Raw genomic sequence first — 17,182 nt, 5'->3', positions numbered from 1 at the left:
CTGCGCTGAACTCTTGGTGTATTCTTTGGTGGACGGCCATTCCTTGGGTGACAAGCAACAGTGCCAAACTCATTCATTTGTAGAGAACTTCTCTGACTGTCGATTGATGAACATCCAGAATTTTAAAGATGGTCATGTATCCTTTCCCAGTTTTATACAAATCCACAATCCTTAATCGCAGGTCTTGAGACCGCTCTTTTGACCGAGCCATGATGCACATCAGACAATGCTTCTCTTCAAGACAATTCTTACCAGGTGTGTGGTTTATAGTGGGCAGGGCAGCTTTAAACCACTCATCAGTGATTGGGTACACACACCTAACTTAAAATTGTTTGGTAAAAATTGGTTCCAATTGCTCTTTAGGCATAGGGTTCACTTACTTATATTTCCCCCTTCTGTCATTGTTTGTATGCTATCCTCATGAAAATATTAAAACCTGTAAATGTTTGGATGGTTTTAGTTAAAGCAGACACTGTTTTAACATCTGTGTGATTTTGACAAAGATCAGATCACATTTGATGATTTTATGCAGAAATGTGAAAAAATCCAATTTCATAACACTTTATATGTACAGTGCCTTGCAAAAGTATTCGGCCCCCTTGAATCTTGCAACCTTTCGCCACATTTCAGGCTTCAAACATAAAGATATGAAATTTAATTTTTTTGTCAAAAATCAACAACAAGTGGGACACAATCGTGAAGTAGAACAACATTTATTGGATAATTTAAACTTTTTTAACAAATAAAAAACTGAAAAGTGGGGCGTGCAATATTATTTGGCCCCTTTACTTTCAGTGCAGCAAACTCACTCCAGAAGTTCAGTGAGGATCTCTGAATGATCCAATGTTGTCCTAAATGACCGATGATGATAAATAGAATCCACCTGTGTGTAATCAAGTCTCCGTATAAATGCACCTGCTCTGTGCTAGTCTCAGGGTTCTGTTTAAAGTGCAGAGAGCATTTTGAAAACCAAGGAACACACCAGGCAGGTCCGAGATACTGTTGTGGAGAAGTTTAAAGCCGGATTTGGATACAAAAAGATTTCCCAAGCTTTAAACATCTCACGGAGCACCGTGCAAGCCATCATATTGAAATGGAAGGAGCATCAGACCACTGCAAATCTACCAAGACCCGGCCGTCCTTCCAAACTTTCTTCTCAAACAAGGAGAAAACTGATCAGAGATGCAGCCAAGAGGCCCATGATCACTCTGGATGAACTGCAGAGATCTACAGCTGAGGTGGGAGAGTCTGTCCATAGGACAACAATCAGTCGTACACTGCACAAATCTGGCCTTTATGGAAGAGTGGCAAGAAGAAAGCCATTTCTCAAAGATATCCATAAAAAGTCTTGTTTAAAGTTTGCCACAAGCCACCTGGGAGACACACCAAACATGTGGAAGAAGGTCCTCTGGTCAGATGAAAGCAAAATTGAACTTTTTGGCCACAATGCAAAACGATATGTTTGGCGTAAAAGCAACACAGCTCATCACCCTGAACACACCATCCCCACTGTCAAACATGATGATGGCAGCATCATGGTTTGGGCCTGCTTTTCTTCAGCAGGAACAGGGAAGATGGTTAAAATTGACGGGAAGATGGATGCAGCCAAATACAGGAACATTCTGAAAGAAAACCTGTTGGTATCTGCACAAGACCTGAGACTGGGACGGAGATTTATCTTCCAACAGGACAATGATCCAAAACATAAAGCCAAATCTACAATGGAATGGTTCAAAAATAAACGTATCCAGGTGTTAGAATGGCCAAGTCAAAGTCCAGACCTGAATCCAATGGAGAATCTGTGGAAAGAGCTGAAGACTGCTGTTCACAAACACTCTCCATCCAACCTCACTGAGCTCGAGCTGTTTTGCAAGGAAGAATGGGCAAGAATGTCAGTCTCTCGATGTGCAAAACTGATAGAAACATACCCCATGCGACTTGCAGCTGTAATTGGAGCAAAAGGTGGCGCTACATAGTATTAACACAAGGGGGCCGAATAATATTGCACGCCCCACTTTTCAGTTTTTTATTTGTTAAAAAAGTTTAAATTATCCAATAAATTTTGTTCCACTTCACGATTGTGTCCCACTTGTTGTTGATTCTTGACAAAAAATTTAAATTTTATATCTTTATGTTTGAAGCCTGAAATGTGGCGAAAGGTTGCAAGGTTCAAGGGGGCCGAATACTTTTGCAAGGCACTGTATATCCAAATTCCACTTTTTTTTTGTTGGTGTCTCTTAACTTCATCAAGATTTATGTCAAAAATGTTTTCTTTTTTTTTTGTCACGAGCCAGACGTCCTCTGAAAAGTTTCCCCATATTTTTTTTCCTCCTTGTCCCACGGCGTTCATCCGCCATTGGTCACACCTTCCTGCCGTTCCGCGTTCAATCAGATTAACAAAATGGAGGCGCGCCGCAGAGGGCAAGAAGTAATCCAGCGTGTCACCCGGCCAGCCGCCCGTCCCCGCTCGCCTCGGAATTGATTTGATGTGCGCTCACCCGCTCGCTTTGGCGTGCCGTCCCCTGCCCTCTTTTTCATCCCCGAGTGTTGGCCAAAGTCAACAGATGGGAAAATCCAATTTGAAATGAATGCGCTTCATGTCACCTGTGCTCGACTCTCATCTTCTTCCTCTTCTATTGTCTATTCTACAAACTGAAAAACAACATATTTTACATGAAAAAAAATTATGAAACACAAAAGTCTGCTAGCTTAATGCTAATGTAAAATGCAAACATCATAGACAGGCTAACAGAAATTAGCATCCGTGTCACTTTATAAGTTGATATATTAAATGTTTTTAATTTTTTATCGAGCAAATAACTATTTTTTAAAATGTTAACTTTTTCAGGATCACTGACAATAATGAACATCCACTCGTGTGATCTCATTTTTCTGCTATGAATTTAAATGAGTACAATACAATGTCAGTGCCCTTAAAATTAACAGGAAGTGACCTGGATATGGTCTAAAACCAACAGGAAATGATCTAAAATATACAGGAGATGGCACAGGAATGCCCCAAAATGTACAGAAAGTGAGTTAGTACCTCAAAACCAACAGGAAGTGACCCAAAATAACCAGGGAATTAACTGGAAGTTTCCCAAAATCAACAGGAAGTCAATAATGAGCAGGAAATGACCAGGTAAAACCCTACAAGTGATAGAAAGTGACCCAAAATATACAAAAAGTGACATGTGAGTTTCCCGAAATCAATATGAAGTGACCCAAAATATCCAGAAAGTAACGTTTATGTGCCACAAAATTGACCGGAAGTTACCAAAAATCAACAGGAAGTTACCCGCAAAAACCCCAAATTCAACACAAAGTTACTAATGTAAAAGAAGTGACCTGATAATGCTAAAAAATAGACAGGAAACAATCTAAATGTACAGAAAACGACCTGAGAATGCTCCAAAATTTATAGGAAGTGACACAGACTCAACAGGAAGTGACCTGGACATATCCCAAAATCAAGAGGAAGTGATCAATGAACAGGTAATGACCTGGAAATGCTCTAAAATCAACAGGAAATGATTCAAAATATACAGAAAATGCCCCGGGATGCCCAAAAATTCATAGGAAATAATCCAAAATCAACAGGAAGTGACCCAAAATACACAGAAAGTGACATTTGAGTACCCAGAATTGACAAGAAGTTACCCAAAATCAAAAGGAAGTGGCTCAAAACACACAGAAAGTGATATGTGAGTAACCCAAAACTGACAGGAAGTTACCCAAAATCAAAGGAAGTGACCCAAAATACCTAGAAAGTGACATGTGAGTACCCCAAAATTATAGGAAGTTACCTGAAGGGAATAGTTACCTTTCTCGCACACACCATATAACTGTTTGCATGACTCTAACATACGTAATATAATCAATCAGGGAATAGTATCATTTCTCATATTTACTGTAGGACTGTTTGTATTACTCTAACACACCTAATGTAAAATAAATAGCACTTACACCATAGTTTAATGAAAAGAAGCAGAATAGAGGGCATAAAACATACACAACTCCATCTTATAACAGAAGCCCAACGCGTCATGAGCAAGACTGACGCACCAACTCTTGCAATCAGTTCTCCCGGGCACTCCAGGACAAAGAGCAGGGCGCTCTGTCCTAAAAGAAGTAGCAGCGGAGAACACCCTTGCCCAACAAGGATAACAAAGCGGGCGCCTTGGACGACAAGATCTGCGTCGGTCGCCGTGGCAACCACGTCCCAGCCACGAAGGATGACGCACGAACCTAACCGCCCAAACCTACCACAGAGGGATGCTCCCAAGACCACACCTAGCCACACCTTCGGCCCAGCCCACTCCACCGCAGCTTTCAAAAAGAACTGAACATTTAGATAACAACTGTCGCTGCCCGGGAACATTTCTATGTAGCCTTGTTTTGCTGGCCCTGGATCCAGCAGGGTCCCTCCGTCGTCTGTTTTTGCCTTGTTTTTCGATCATTGTCGACGAATAAATTGTCAACCTGTTTTCAGTGAGCCATCTTCAAAACTTTTGGAACATGGAGTCAGTACAAAGGGTTAAAACGAGAGATGTTCCGATCACGTCATTTTCAAATTATTGGAATCAGCAAAAAAATATCGGCCATGCCTTGTTTTAATATATACATATATTTTAATTTAATCGTTTTCTAATTGTATTTAACATTACAGACATAATATGTTACAATTATCCAGCGTCTTTAGTTTATCAAATTTATCCCGATGATGGCGGTAATTAATTTTTTAAAAAATGTATCACGTTAAAATATTTAACGCAATTAATGCATGCGTTCCACGACCCACTCACGCATTGTCGCATTCAATCTATAATGGCACCGTTTTATTTATATAGAGAGATAAAAGGCAGCGTAAAATGAGTAGAGTGAATTTTGGCAGCCTTTGGAGCCTTTTTTAATTGGCTAAAGCCTTACAATCCCTCTCCCTACGATTAGAAACATCATGGGAAGCAATGTGGGGAAGCAAGGTAGCAATTGATCTTTTTCTTAACACCTTACATTACTTCCCAGCGCAGAGAAGATATATCAATTGGTAGCACTACGCACAGTCATGGTTCCACTTCCCATCATGCATTAGGGCATGGCTACAGTATCATTTACTGAAAGCTCAACAAATACAATAGATGGCAATATTTAGTCACAATATACAAAGTCACAAGTCTTTCTATCCGTGGATCCCTCTCACACAAAGAATGTTAATAATGTAAATGCCATCTTGAGGATTTATTGTCATAATAAACAAATACAGTACTTATGTACTGTACGTTGAATGTATATATTCGTCCGAGTTTTATTCATTTTTTTCTTAATGCATTGCCAAAATGTATTTGATCGGGAAAAATTATTGGGAATAATTGGAATTGAATCGGGAGCAAAAAAAAAAGCAATCGGATCGGGAAATATCAGGATCGGCAGATACTCAAACTAAAACGATCGGATCGGGAGCAAAAAAACATGATCGGAACAACCCTAGTTAACACCGAAGTGAGCGCGCGGGAATCTTGGCCCCCACGGTTTGGCTTGCGGTGCCAGCGGAACAGCATTTCGTTCGGTTGGCGCTGTTTCCGCGGCTTGGCGGGGGTGGGCAAATTCCTTCATACCCAAAATCAAAAGGAAGTGACCCAAAACACAGAAAGTGACATGTGAATACCCTAAAATTGACAGGAAGTTACCCAAAACCTACAGGAAGTGGTCCAAAATACACAGAAAATAACATGTGAGTACCCCAAAATTGACAGAAAGTTACCTGAAATCAACACGAAGTTACCCGGAAATGCCCCAAATTCAACACGAAGTTACTAATGAACAGGAAGTGACCTGAAAATGCCTTAAATCAATAGGAAGTGACCCAAAATGAACAGAAAGTAAACCTGTAAGTACCCTAAAATATACAATAATCCACCTAATTTACTCATTATCTGCCATTGACAACAATCAACATCCAATTCATTTAAACTGGAAGGTGCCCACTAGGGATGGGAATCGAAATCCGATTCCAATTCGGAACCGGTTCCGAGTGTTTCGAGGCCTCGACATCACAATAAAAAAGCCTTAACGATCCCTTTAACGATTCCTAAAGACGCGTATTGCGTCGTGACGTGTCTTGTTGTCCAGACGCATCAAACTAGCATGGCGCCAAGAACCACTCGCTCCAAAGTTTGACTACACTTCACCAGGAAAGAGTGAAAATGAAAGGTTACGACGGCTAAGCACTAGCATTGCAGCCATAAACATAACAATGACAGCACGTAGGTTCAAACGCTCGAAAGTGTGTCTTCACTTCACGAGGAAAAATTACAGCAAAGCGACTTGCAGTCATTGCAAGGTGGAGATAACTGCATCGGGAGGGAATACGACTGCGCTGTCCTCACAGAGAGGCTAAGGCTCAGTCCTGGCTATACAGCTAGCTAAACTCCCAAATGACGATGCAGAAGACGTTGGTATAATTTGCTGACTTTATTCAACCATCACTTGAAGAGTGAAACTAAGAATAGAAATGAAACAAATCAATTTCGTCCCCAATAACAAACAGGTTTGCATCAACGTAAATCAGCGATGATTAGCTGCTAATAACAGTATGGTTAGCATTCGTTCGCTAGCATTAGCACATCGTTCAAACCACTACACAACTGGATTTAACTGTCCGATCGTGAGTGGAAACACAACAACAACAACACAAAAGATGATACATACAGGCATTGCCTCTGTAGATATTAACATTAACAAAGAACGTAGGCGCGTAGAACTGTTTCCCTCTCTCACTAACTCGCTCACTCGCTTGGATTTCTTCTTCGGGTGTAAGCGCGCTCTTCTTCACGTGAGCGCGTTCTTCATCGCGTGAGGAAGCGCAAGGGTGCCCCCACTTGAGCGTATAAGCGCCACAAAAACTAAAAGGCATGCATTTCAATGTAATGGTAAATAATACACGTTAACCCATCAGTCTCCAAACTGCGGCCCGCGGCCCAAATACGGCCCGCCTCCACATTTGGTCCGGCCATTTTGATTTTTTTTTTTTTTTTTCTCAATCGTGTTATTTATTTCCTGGCCTTTTCCTTGAAGAATTCAGAGAGGGTTATTTGGTTATTATCCATTTAATTAATAGTGTTTTTATTATTAATTATTGTTATTATTATTATATTATATTATTATTTTTATTTTATTTACTTTCATTCTGTGAAGAATCCAGAAAGGGTTATATGATTGTGGCTTTCTGAAAAACAATAATTTTTTTACATTTATGCACTTCTGCAATCGTCACACTTTTTCTGTTACAAACTGACCCCGGCCCCTCATCAGAGAAGGGAAAAGTTATGTGGCCCTCGCAGGAAAAAGTTTGGGGACCCCTGCTTTAACACATATTGCCAAAGGCAGAACAACAACCTATCTGCCAATATATACCAATATTTTTTATTTCTATTAGATAAATGTTTCAGTAAATTCAGTACATTCTTGTGTATTTGCCACTTATTGCCACAGTTAACATTGAGGCTTTGGGCCTCTTTTGATCTCGTTGTGAGTTTGTAAGGTTGTGACTTCTGATTAAACAAACTCGATGCCAATCAAAACGTTTGTTCTTCTTTTTCCCCAAATTAGAATCGATAAGAGAATCGATAAAGAATCGAATCGTTAAGCAATATCGATAATGGAATCGGAATCGTAAAAATCCTATCAATTCCCATCCCTAGTGCCCACAACAGTGAAATGTTGGACTAACAAAATGAAATCACATCATAACCCGTTGCGCACCTGATGATCTCTCACGGATTCGGTCGCCACGGCAACTCATTCTTAAGGGAGCTAAAAGGCGGTGACGGAACGGCATCAAAGCTTTAGCGTAAACAAACAGGAGACGGAAGATTCCAAAGTGTCATTTTGCCTTCTCTTACGCGTCGACTTTGACATTAAGTTTTAATTGCGTGCCGACAGCCGGGAGGCGCCGCCGGGGGAGATAAAAGGACGCCCGAGCCGAAGGGGAATGTTTGTTTTTATGTGGCTGCTTAATGAAAAAAGTCCTGATAAGAAGTCGGAGGTGGGTTGTTTGGTTGTAGTATCAGGAATGCAGGAAAAAAGGATTATTAGAATTAAAAGCTGCGAGTGTGGTCCAAAAATCATAGGTGTTAAAGTCGAGGAGGGGACGACACCCCGCTGTCACCCAGCCAGTAATCTGCAGAAGATGCCCAGGCAGAAAAGGGAGAGGAAAGGCAGAAGCATGAAAACGTCAAGAGGCCAAAGCAGGGCACAGGAGCCCCGACCTCCCACCCCGACAACCAACAACCCAGACAAAGAAGAGGCCCTGCCCCTGGAGCCCCGCCATTTGAAAAGCCCTAACCAGGGCGGTCCCCTAACCATTCGCGACCCCATTAACCAGTCCTTAACAAGTCCTTAAACCATGCAGTTGCCCCCTGGTTTGCTGCATGGAGGGTGAATAATCCTCATTCCAGTCTTTGGAGGTGGCAAGCCTCTATGACGTAAATTCCATTGTTTGCTCTTCTCCACATGCAAGGAGTGGGCTAGAGCTGCTGACCCATTTGTGGAGGCTGGCCAAGCAGGGGCCATGTCCAGTCCTGAAGTGATTGAGTGTAGACAACTATCTCCTTGGGAAGTTGGTTGGGATTTTTCACCAGGTGTTTGTTTGGGACCTCCTTGGACTCCCACTCCGCTTGCCAAGCTGTCTGGGTGGTGAAGCCAGCTGAGGGAAGGTTGGAGGACAATGGATCAGCGTTCACGCCAGCAGACTAAATTCGGAAAGACGACGCCTCAGTGCCAAGTCAAAGAAGAATCCGAGTCATAGTCCCAGAGCCAAAACACAGCCCTCAGGGAAGGGATGAGGGGACACGCCACTGCTCCCCGCGCCCACCACCGCCTGCCAACGCAGACTCCAACCACCGCCACAACCCCTAACAGATGCAACACACCACGGGACCCGGACCATTAGGCCCGGGGCAGGAAAGCATCCCCACCTGGAAGGGGCGACACCCCGCCGGCACCCAGCCGGTAATCCATAGAGAATGCCCAGGTAGAAAAGGGACAGAAAGGAGGAAACATGAGAACGCCAAGAGGCCAAAGCGGGGCGGCGCGGGACCGGAGCCCTGACCCCACACAACCAACAGCCCAGACGAAGAAAAAGCCCCGCCCTGGTAGCCCCGCCATTTGGAAAAGTGTTGGACCCACCTACCGCCCTATTACTGTTGCTAGCTAGCACAGTAATAGGGTTGTGTGGGGATGGTAGTGCAGTGTATGCATTAAAGTAGAAGAGCCTAGCTAAAAGGGCAGTGGGCCACCACGTGGAACTTCTTCCTACCGCCCCTTGTCGTAGCCCCCCCCCGTGGAGTATAATGTATGTGGTACATTAAAAGAGATGCAGACAGAGGGAATGGTGGAGCCGGCAGCGGTAGAGCTACTGTCATGTCAACCGACCCCAGCCGCCCCAGACTCTCGGGGTTTGATGTCTCTAAAAATGCAATCTATTATCCAAAATAAAACGTCATCATGGAAACCATATTCGTTCATTCATTAGTGCTCCAGCTTAGGTCAGGGCGTCCAGTCTCTGTACATAAAGCTGACCAAATGAACCAAGGTTTTTCCAATTCTGGCGATCTTGTGCCAGCTGCTGTGCATCCTCCACGGTAACTCCATATTGTTGGAGGTCGCCCTCGATGAAATCGAGCTTCCCTCGTGATCATCTTCTGCCTGAGGCCTTTGGGTCAAACTAAAGAATGGCTTGTGTCGGATGGTCAGGAGGCAGACGAAGGACATGGCCGAACCATCGGGTGCGGCGTTTTGCAACCAAGGAAGACTTCATTGGAAACTCGCTTGGTCCACCTGATGTTCTCAAGGGTTCTGAGAGCCCTGCTATCAAAGCCATCAATTCTTGCGGCAAGAGCATGGTTCAGTGGCCATGTTTCTGAGCCATAAAGCAGAATGGAGAGTAAGGCGGAGTTGTAAATCCAGAGCTTCGTGATGCGTTAGATGGTCTGATTCCGCAAAAGTGGTTTTCAGAGAGACTGCAGGGCGGATGCTGCCAGGGCTTGTCTGTAAATAATCTCTGGTTTTACGTGATCTGTCACCATGGACACCAGACATAACTACATTTTCCCTAGTTAGGGCCCGAGCACCAACATGGTGCGAAGGCCCTATTGTTCTGCAAAGCATTATTATTATTCTTTCTTCATGGCAAATGAAAATGGCCCATTTGGAGGTCTTAACATGCTCAAAAACTCACCAAAATTTGCACAAACATGCGGATTCGCAAAAATTACGATAATTTGGCAACGTAGTGAAAAAATGTCCAAAAAATGGCTCAGTGGCGCCCCCCCTAGAATTTTTTAAAAAGGCCTCTCCATTTAGGTTTTTTCAACATAGAGCGATGAAATTTGGGGAGTCGATACCTTGGGCCAAAATGCTTCAAAAAGTCTCCTGCACCCATATTCCAAACCCAACAGGAAATCGGGTATTTTGGATTGAATATTAAAAAACATGCCATTTTTGTCGAAAACCAGGGTGCACGTTTGAGACCATTGCGCCGAGGCAGTTAGTTGGATCCTCCTCAAAATTGGTGAGACTCTTCATGAGACATATGAGATGTTAAGTTATCAAAATGGTGAGTTTTCATTCACGGGCCTGACCTGGGCGGAGTACCAAAATCGGGTTTATTTGGGGATTAGGGTTAGGGTTTAGGGTTAGGGCTTCTTCAGGGCAAATGGAGTTTTCATTCACGGGCTGACCTGTGCGGGGCGTTTTTTTGTGTTAGGTTTAGGGTTAGGGTGTAGGGTTCACACTCTGCTACGTCTTCTGTGGGAGAAAAAAATACTATACTTTTCAATGACATATATTAGGGATAAATTGGTTCATGTGATGACGGCAGTGAAGAACTGCTTTGACTCCTTAAGGCTGTTGCTTCACACTCTGCTACTTCATCTGTAGGAGAAAAAAAGATACGATGTAGTTTTCATTGTGCCAAAGTCGGACATTTTTTTGACAAAACACCAAATTCAGAAAATGACTAATAACTCCCCCATACAACGTTCAATCTTTTTCATATTTGGCATGTTTGTGATGTATCCCAGCCTGAACTCGACTTCATTGAAATATCACCCATTAGGCCTGGCGCCCCCTGCTGGGAACAGGAAATTGTCTTTTTTACGAGACTCACTCCTCCTCGAAGGGAAAAAAACCTAATGACCCCCCAAAAAAAATCACCGAAAAGAAATTGGAGAAATCAACACAGGACTCCCGAGGGCCCGTTGAGTCCTGCTTGCAGGGCTAGATGGCTTTTGTCTTTCCTACTCTGAGTCAGTCAAAAGTATGACAATGTTTCCTATCCCTCCAGGTTTCCGCCACCGATCCAGACCAAGACGCTGACCAGACAGCTGTCCGTTACTCCCTCCATGGCCAAGGCGCCGGTGGCGAGTTCACCATCAACGAGCGTACCGGGAGGATCTACGCCCAACGCCGCTTGGACCGCGAAGAGCGCCCGGCCTGGAGGTTTCTCGTCCTGGCCACGGACGAGGGCGGGACGGGCCTCACGGGATTCGCGGACGTATTCTTGGAAGTCCGCGACGTCAACGACAACGCGCCATTCTTCCCTTGCCCGGCGTTGGAAGCGGATGGTTGCTTCCTAGGCCGAGTGGCAGAGAACTCCCCCGCCGACACCTCCGTCATGGAGATGCGGGCCACGGATTTGGACGACGCCAACGAGGGGAAAAACGCGGCGCTGAGCTACAGCATCGTCAAGAACGTCCGCAACGAGATCAACCTCAATCTGTTCTCCATCAACGCCACCACAGGGACCATCTACACGGTGCTGCGTTCTTTGGACCGGGAGGCGGAGGAGCGCTACCTGGTGGTGGTGGAAGCACGGGACGGAGGAGGATTGGCCGGGACCGGGACGGCCACCATCTTGATTTCCGATGTCAACGACCACCCACCGATCTTCTCCCAGAAGGTTTACTCTGCCCAGGTGAGACTTGTTGTTTCTGACATAGTTCAGCATCTTTTATTAGCAGTAAATTGCTGCTCAGTAAAAGTTTTCATGATTTTAAATGTAGAATATTGATTAGTTTTCTCTTGGTAAATTCATCTTGGTCCATCGAGTTTGGCACCTCTAGCTTAGTGTTTTAGCGGCAAATTTATCTGCAAGAAAATCCATTCATCAGGTCTCGGAGGATCTGGAGGTGAACAGCGAAATTCTCGTGGTGTCCGCCACCGACGGAGACAAAGACGAGAACGCCGTCGTCACCTTCAGCATCGTAGGGGGCGACGAGGACAGGAAGTTTCTAGTGGAGACGGACAAGGTGAACCGACGCGGCGTGATCAAGCTCAAAAAGAAGGTGGACTTCGAGAAGCCCCAGGAGAGGACTTTCAACCTGACCCTGAAAGCCGAAGATGCTGATTTCTTCAGCCTGGCGTACTGTCTGGTGCAGGTGCAGGACGCCAATGACCACGCTCCGGTCTTCTTACCGCAGTTCTACGAGTCGCCGGCCATGACCGAGGATGTTCCCGTGGGCACCATCGTGGCCCAGGTGATGGCTACCGATCTAGATTCCGGACAGAACGGACGCTTTACTTACAGCGTCGCCAAAGAGTCGGACCCCTATGGTCAGTTCCTGGTGGACCAGTCCGGTTGGGTGGTGGTGGCTAACTCCTTGGACCGGGAGAAAATCTCTCAACACCGGGTCACAGTCCTCGCCACGGATGCCGGCAATCCCAGTCTGACCGGCACGGCTATCGTCATGGTGACCGTGCTGGACGTTAACGACAACGGGCCTGAGTTTGAGGCCCCGTACCGGCCGGTGGTGTGGGAGAACGCAGCTTCCCCGCAGGCGGTGTGGATGAACGCCAGCTCGCGGCTGTTGCACGCCACCGACCGCGACCTCTCCGCTAATGGCGGACCTTTTTCCATACGACTCCTCCCACTTTCTGCCGACGCCGCTAATTTCAACTTGACGGACTTCCGAAACGGAAGCGCCGCCATCACCGCCTTGAGGACGTTCGACCGCGAGCGCCAGAAGGAGTACCGACTTCCCATTCTGATGGTCGACAGCGGGTCGCCCGCCATGAGCTCCACCTGCACGCTGACTGTCATCATCGGGGACCGGAACGACCACCCCCATTCGCCAGGACACGCCCACTTCATCGTGTACAGCTACGAAGGTAAACAAAATCAATGTTTGTCTGTTTAGTTTACATCTGGGAAAGATGCAATACCTGTTTGATGAGTGGAACGTTAAAAATTTTTTTATAGCTGCTGATTGGATGATGGCTCTTCTCCCAAAAATTGAGTTTCCTGTCAAAAATAAGATTTTAGTGACTTTCTTTGCTCCTCTTTTAATGAGAAAATGAAGTGTATCTAAGACTAAACTTTGGAAAACTTTGGTATTGAAGCAGATAATGGCTTCCTAGTGACATCAGCAGTAGTCGCTTCCTGGTCACGTCAGCAGTTCCCGCCTCTTTGCCCTGATTGGCTCACGTTCTGAAGGCAACCAATCCACATTAAGCAAAAGACATTCGCTGCCAACTCTTCCACGTCAATTGGTTTGGACGTCTACAAATACTAAATTCGTTTAAATTTGCGGCGAAACGATCTTTGTAATCAAATTTTGTGTTATGAGGTCAAAGGTCATAGAGGTCAGCAAAGACATTTTGCGATAACTCAAGAACCAATAATGGGATTATTAGAAATTTTTCTTGATATGTTTGTAGGATAAAAGGAAAGATGTGATTACATTTTTGGTTCTTGAGTTCAAAGGTTACAAAGGTCAGAAAAGGAATTTTGCACTTAATACTCCCTTTATTTGTTGTTATCAGATTTTCAGCATATGTTTTAAACGAATGAGGTGATTGAATTTTGGGTTCATGAGGTCAAAGGTCACAGACGTCAGAAAAGGAATTTCATTGTAACTCGAGAATGAATAGAAGGATTTTTTTTTATCAAACTTGCTGAATATGTTTGTAATATAAAATGGAGGAGGTGATTAAATTTTGGTTTATGAGGTCAAAGGTCACCCAGGTCAGATAAAGTAACTGACATTACATACATACATCCAAAACAAATCGAAGGATTATCATCAATTTGCAGAATGTTTGTCATATAAAACGAAAGAGAAGATTACATTTTTTGTTCATAATATCAAAGGTGACAGTGGCCAGAATTTTTTTTGCAATAACTTCAGAACGAATAAAGGGATTTTTTAGCAAATTTCAGGATATGTTTATAATATAAAGAAGTGATTGAATTTTGGCTTCATGAGGTCAAAGGTCACAGAGGTCAGAAATGGAAATTCGCGATTACTAAAGAACGTATAAAGGGATTATACAGGATATGTTTGTAATATGAAGAGGTGATTGAATTTTGGCTTCATATGGTCAAAGGTCACAGAGTTCAGAAATGGAAATTTGCGATGACTAAAGAACAAATAAAGGGATTTTTAATCAAATTTTCTGGATATGTTTATAATATGAACCAGACGAGATGATTACATTTGGGGTTCGAGAGGTCAAAGGTCACAGGGGTCAGAAATGGAAATTTTCGATTACTAAAGAACAAATAAAGGGATTTTAATCACATTTTCAGGGTATGTTTATAATATGAACCAGACAAAGTATTACATTTAGGGTTTTAGACTTCAAAGGTCACAAAGGTCAAAAATGAAAATTTGCGATTACTAGATAACAAATAAATTGATTATGAGCTAATTTCAGCATATGTTTGTGATGATTGAATTTTGGCTTCTTGAGGTCAAAGGTCACAGAGGTCAGAAATGGAAATTCGCGATTATTTAAGAACGCGTAAAGGGATTTTTCATCAAATTTTCAGGATATGTTTATAATATGAATCAGGCGAGGTGATTAAATTCGGGGTTCGAGAGGTCAAAGTTCACAGAGGTCAGGAAATGTTACTTCACAATTCATCAAGGATAAATAAAAGGATTCTTATCAATTTGCAGATGTTTGTAATATGAAGCACAAGAGGTGGTTCAATTGTGGTGCCTGAGGTCAAAGGTCACAGAGGTCAAATTTTTACCATATGTTTGTAATGTGAAATTGTAGAGGTGATTAAATTTGGGGGTTATACGATCAAAGAGCTCAGAAAAAGAATTTCACGATAGCCTATTTCATACTTAATTACTACGCTAGTTGACAATTAGCATCTTCAATAGCAGCCAATGAGTTAGTGCCCTTTAAAAGGTTAAAGAATGACTTGCAGGTTATTTTACGTGCATCTCCAGTTGCTTCCCACCAAGTTTTGACATTGAACTTTTTGTGACTGGTCTTCGTAACCTTCACATTCCCCCAGCGTGTCCTTTACACCGGGCCGGCATAACCGCCTCTGAGCTCATAAGACGTCTTTGTCACAGTCGAGTGCTTCCGCTGTCTCGTTGCGGAACACATCACTTATTTAGTGGTTCAGACCAGCTGTCAGCCAGCGTAACTTACTGCCATGACCAAGCTTTTTTTTTTTTTTATAGACTTCCTTTTGGGCTTTTGTGCACTAATGTACATTTGTCTAATTGATTTTTGGGGGACTGATTTCGTCGGGGGAAACCAGGTATCCTGCCAACAACGGTGCTGGGCCAAATCCCGTCCCCGGATCTGGATGACTGGAGTGAGAAGACTTACCGATTTGAAGGCAAACCATCCAGGTACGGTGTTTAGAAATTGACATCTCTGGACAATTGCTGGTGGATAAACCGCAATTGATTTGGGGGCATTTTTTGGTCCAAAATGGCCAGTTTGTGTGCGTGTGTCATTCCACTGACCGGAAGTGACGTACTCAACAGAAAGTAACCCAATATCAACAGGAAATTACCTCTATCAGCAGGAAATGACTCTGAAATGACACCAAATCAACATCAATAGGACGTGACCAGGAAATGCCTCAAAATCAATAGGAAGTGACCCATTATGAACAGGAAATGACCTCGAAATGCCCTTAAATTGACAGGAAGTGACCCAATAGCAATAGTAAGGAACCCGGAAATGGCCCCAAATTAACTGGTAGTGACCGGATACCAACAGGAAATTACTCCAAATCAACAGGAAGTGGCCAGATATCAACAGGAAGTGACCCCGGAAATACCCCCCAAATCAACTGGTAGTGACTGGATACCAACAGGAAATAATCCTCAATCAACAGGAAGTGAGCTGGTATTAGGAAGTGACGTAAATATTTTGAAAAATGCTACAGGAAAAAAATATTTTTAAAAAAATATATATATTTTTTTTTGTTTTGAAAAATGCTTGATATAAAAAAATTATAAATATTTTGAAAAAGCAAAATAAATAAATAAATATAAAATAAATATAAAATAAATAAATAAAACAATAATTAAAATTAATTTTTTAAAAAATTCTAAATATAAAAACATGGAAAATAGATATTTTGAAAATGCTAAATATGAAGAAAATATTATTTTTTTAAAATGCTAAATATAAAAAATTATAAATATTTGGAAACATTCTCAATAGAAAATATAAAATAAATATTTTTAAATGCTAAATATAAAAAATAAAAAATATTTTTTGTATGGTAAATATAAAAAAATATAAATATTTATAAAATGCTAAATATAAAGAAAACATTAAATATTTTTTAAAAATGCGAAATATAAAAAAAATTATATTTTGAAAAATGGTCAATAAAAAATACAAAATAAATATTTTGAAAAATGCTAAATTAAAAAAAAATTAAATATATTTTTTAAATGCTTAATATAAAAATATTAAATATATTTTTTTAAAATGATAAATAAAAAAATGTTAAATATTTTTAAAATATTTAAAAATATCAGATTAAAATTTGAAAAATGCTAAATATATATATATTTTTAAATTCCAAATATAAAAAATATATAATAAATATTTTGAAAAATGCTCAATAAAAAATATAAAATAAATATTTTGAAAAATGTTAAATATAAAAATTAAATATTTTTAAATGATAAATATAAAAAATATTTTTTTTAAATTCAAAAATGCTGAATATAAAAAAATGTAAAATACATTTTTTAAAATGCTAAATACAAAGAAAAAATCAAATTAGCATTTAAAAAAATGCTCATTACAACAGATATAAAATACATATTTTAAAAAATGCTACATATAAAAAAATATTTTGTTAAATGCTAAATATAAAAAAAAAAACTAAAATAAAATCAATATAAAAAAA

At 41.8% G+C, this 17,182-nt stretch overlaps 1 protein-coding gene across 2 annotated transcripts in view; it reads left to right on the top strand.

The window, feature by feature from the left end:
• si:dkey-22o22.2 (neural-cadherin) overlaps positions 1-17,182 on the top strand; it is a 213,857-nt gene that overhangs the window by 172,764 nt on the left and 23,911 nt on the right. For both annotated transcript variants that reach the window (XM_057833588.1, XM_057833589.1), the window contains exons 18-20: positions 11,345-11,974; positions 12,171-13,167; positions 15,563-15,656. In XM_057833588.1, coding sequence (XP_057689571.1) covers positions 11,345-11,974; positions 12,171-13,167; positions 15,563-15,656 — 1,721 coding nt within the window. The remainder of the gene's footprint in view (positions 1-11,344; positions 11,975-12,170; positions 13,168-15,562; positions 15,657-17,182) is intronic.

This window comes from Corythoichthys intestinalis, chromosome 4 (genome assembly GCF_030265065.1).
Source record: "Corythoichthys intestinalis isolate RoL2023-P3 chromosome 4, ASM3026506v1, whole genome shotgun sequence".
Lineage (NCBI taxonomy): Eukaryota > Metazoa > Chordata > Actinopteri > Syngnathiformes > Syngnathidae > Corythoichthys > Corythoichthys intestinalis.
Note: the sequence above shows the minus strand (reverse complement) of the source record. Positions and strands in the feature narration are given on the sequence as shown.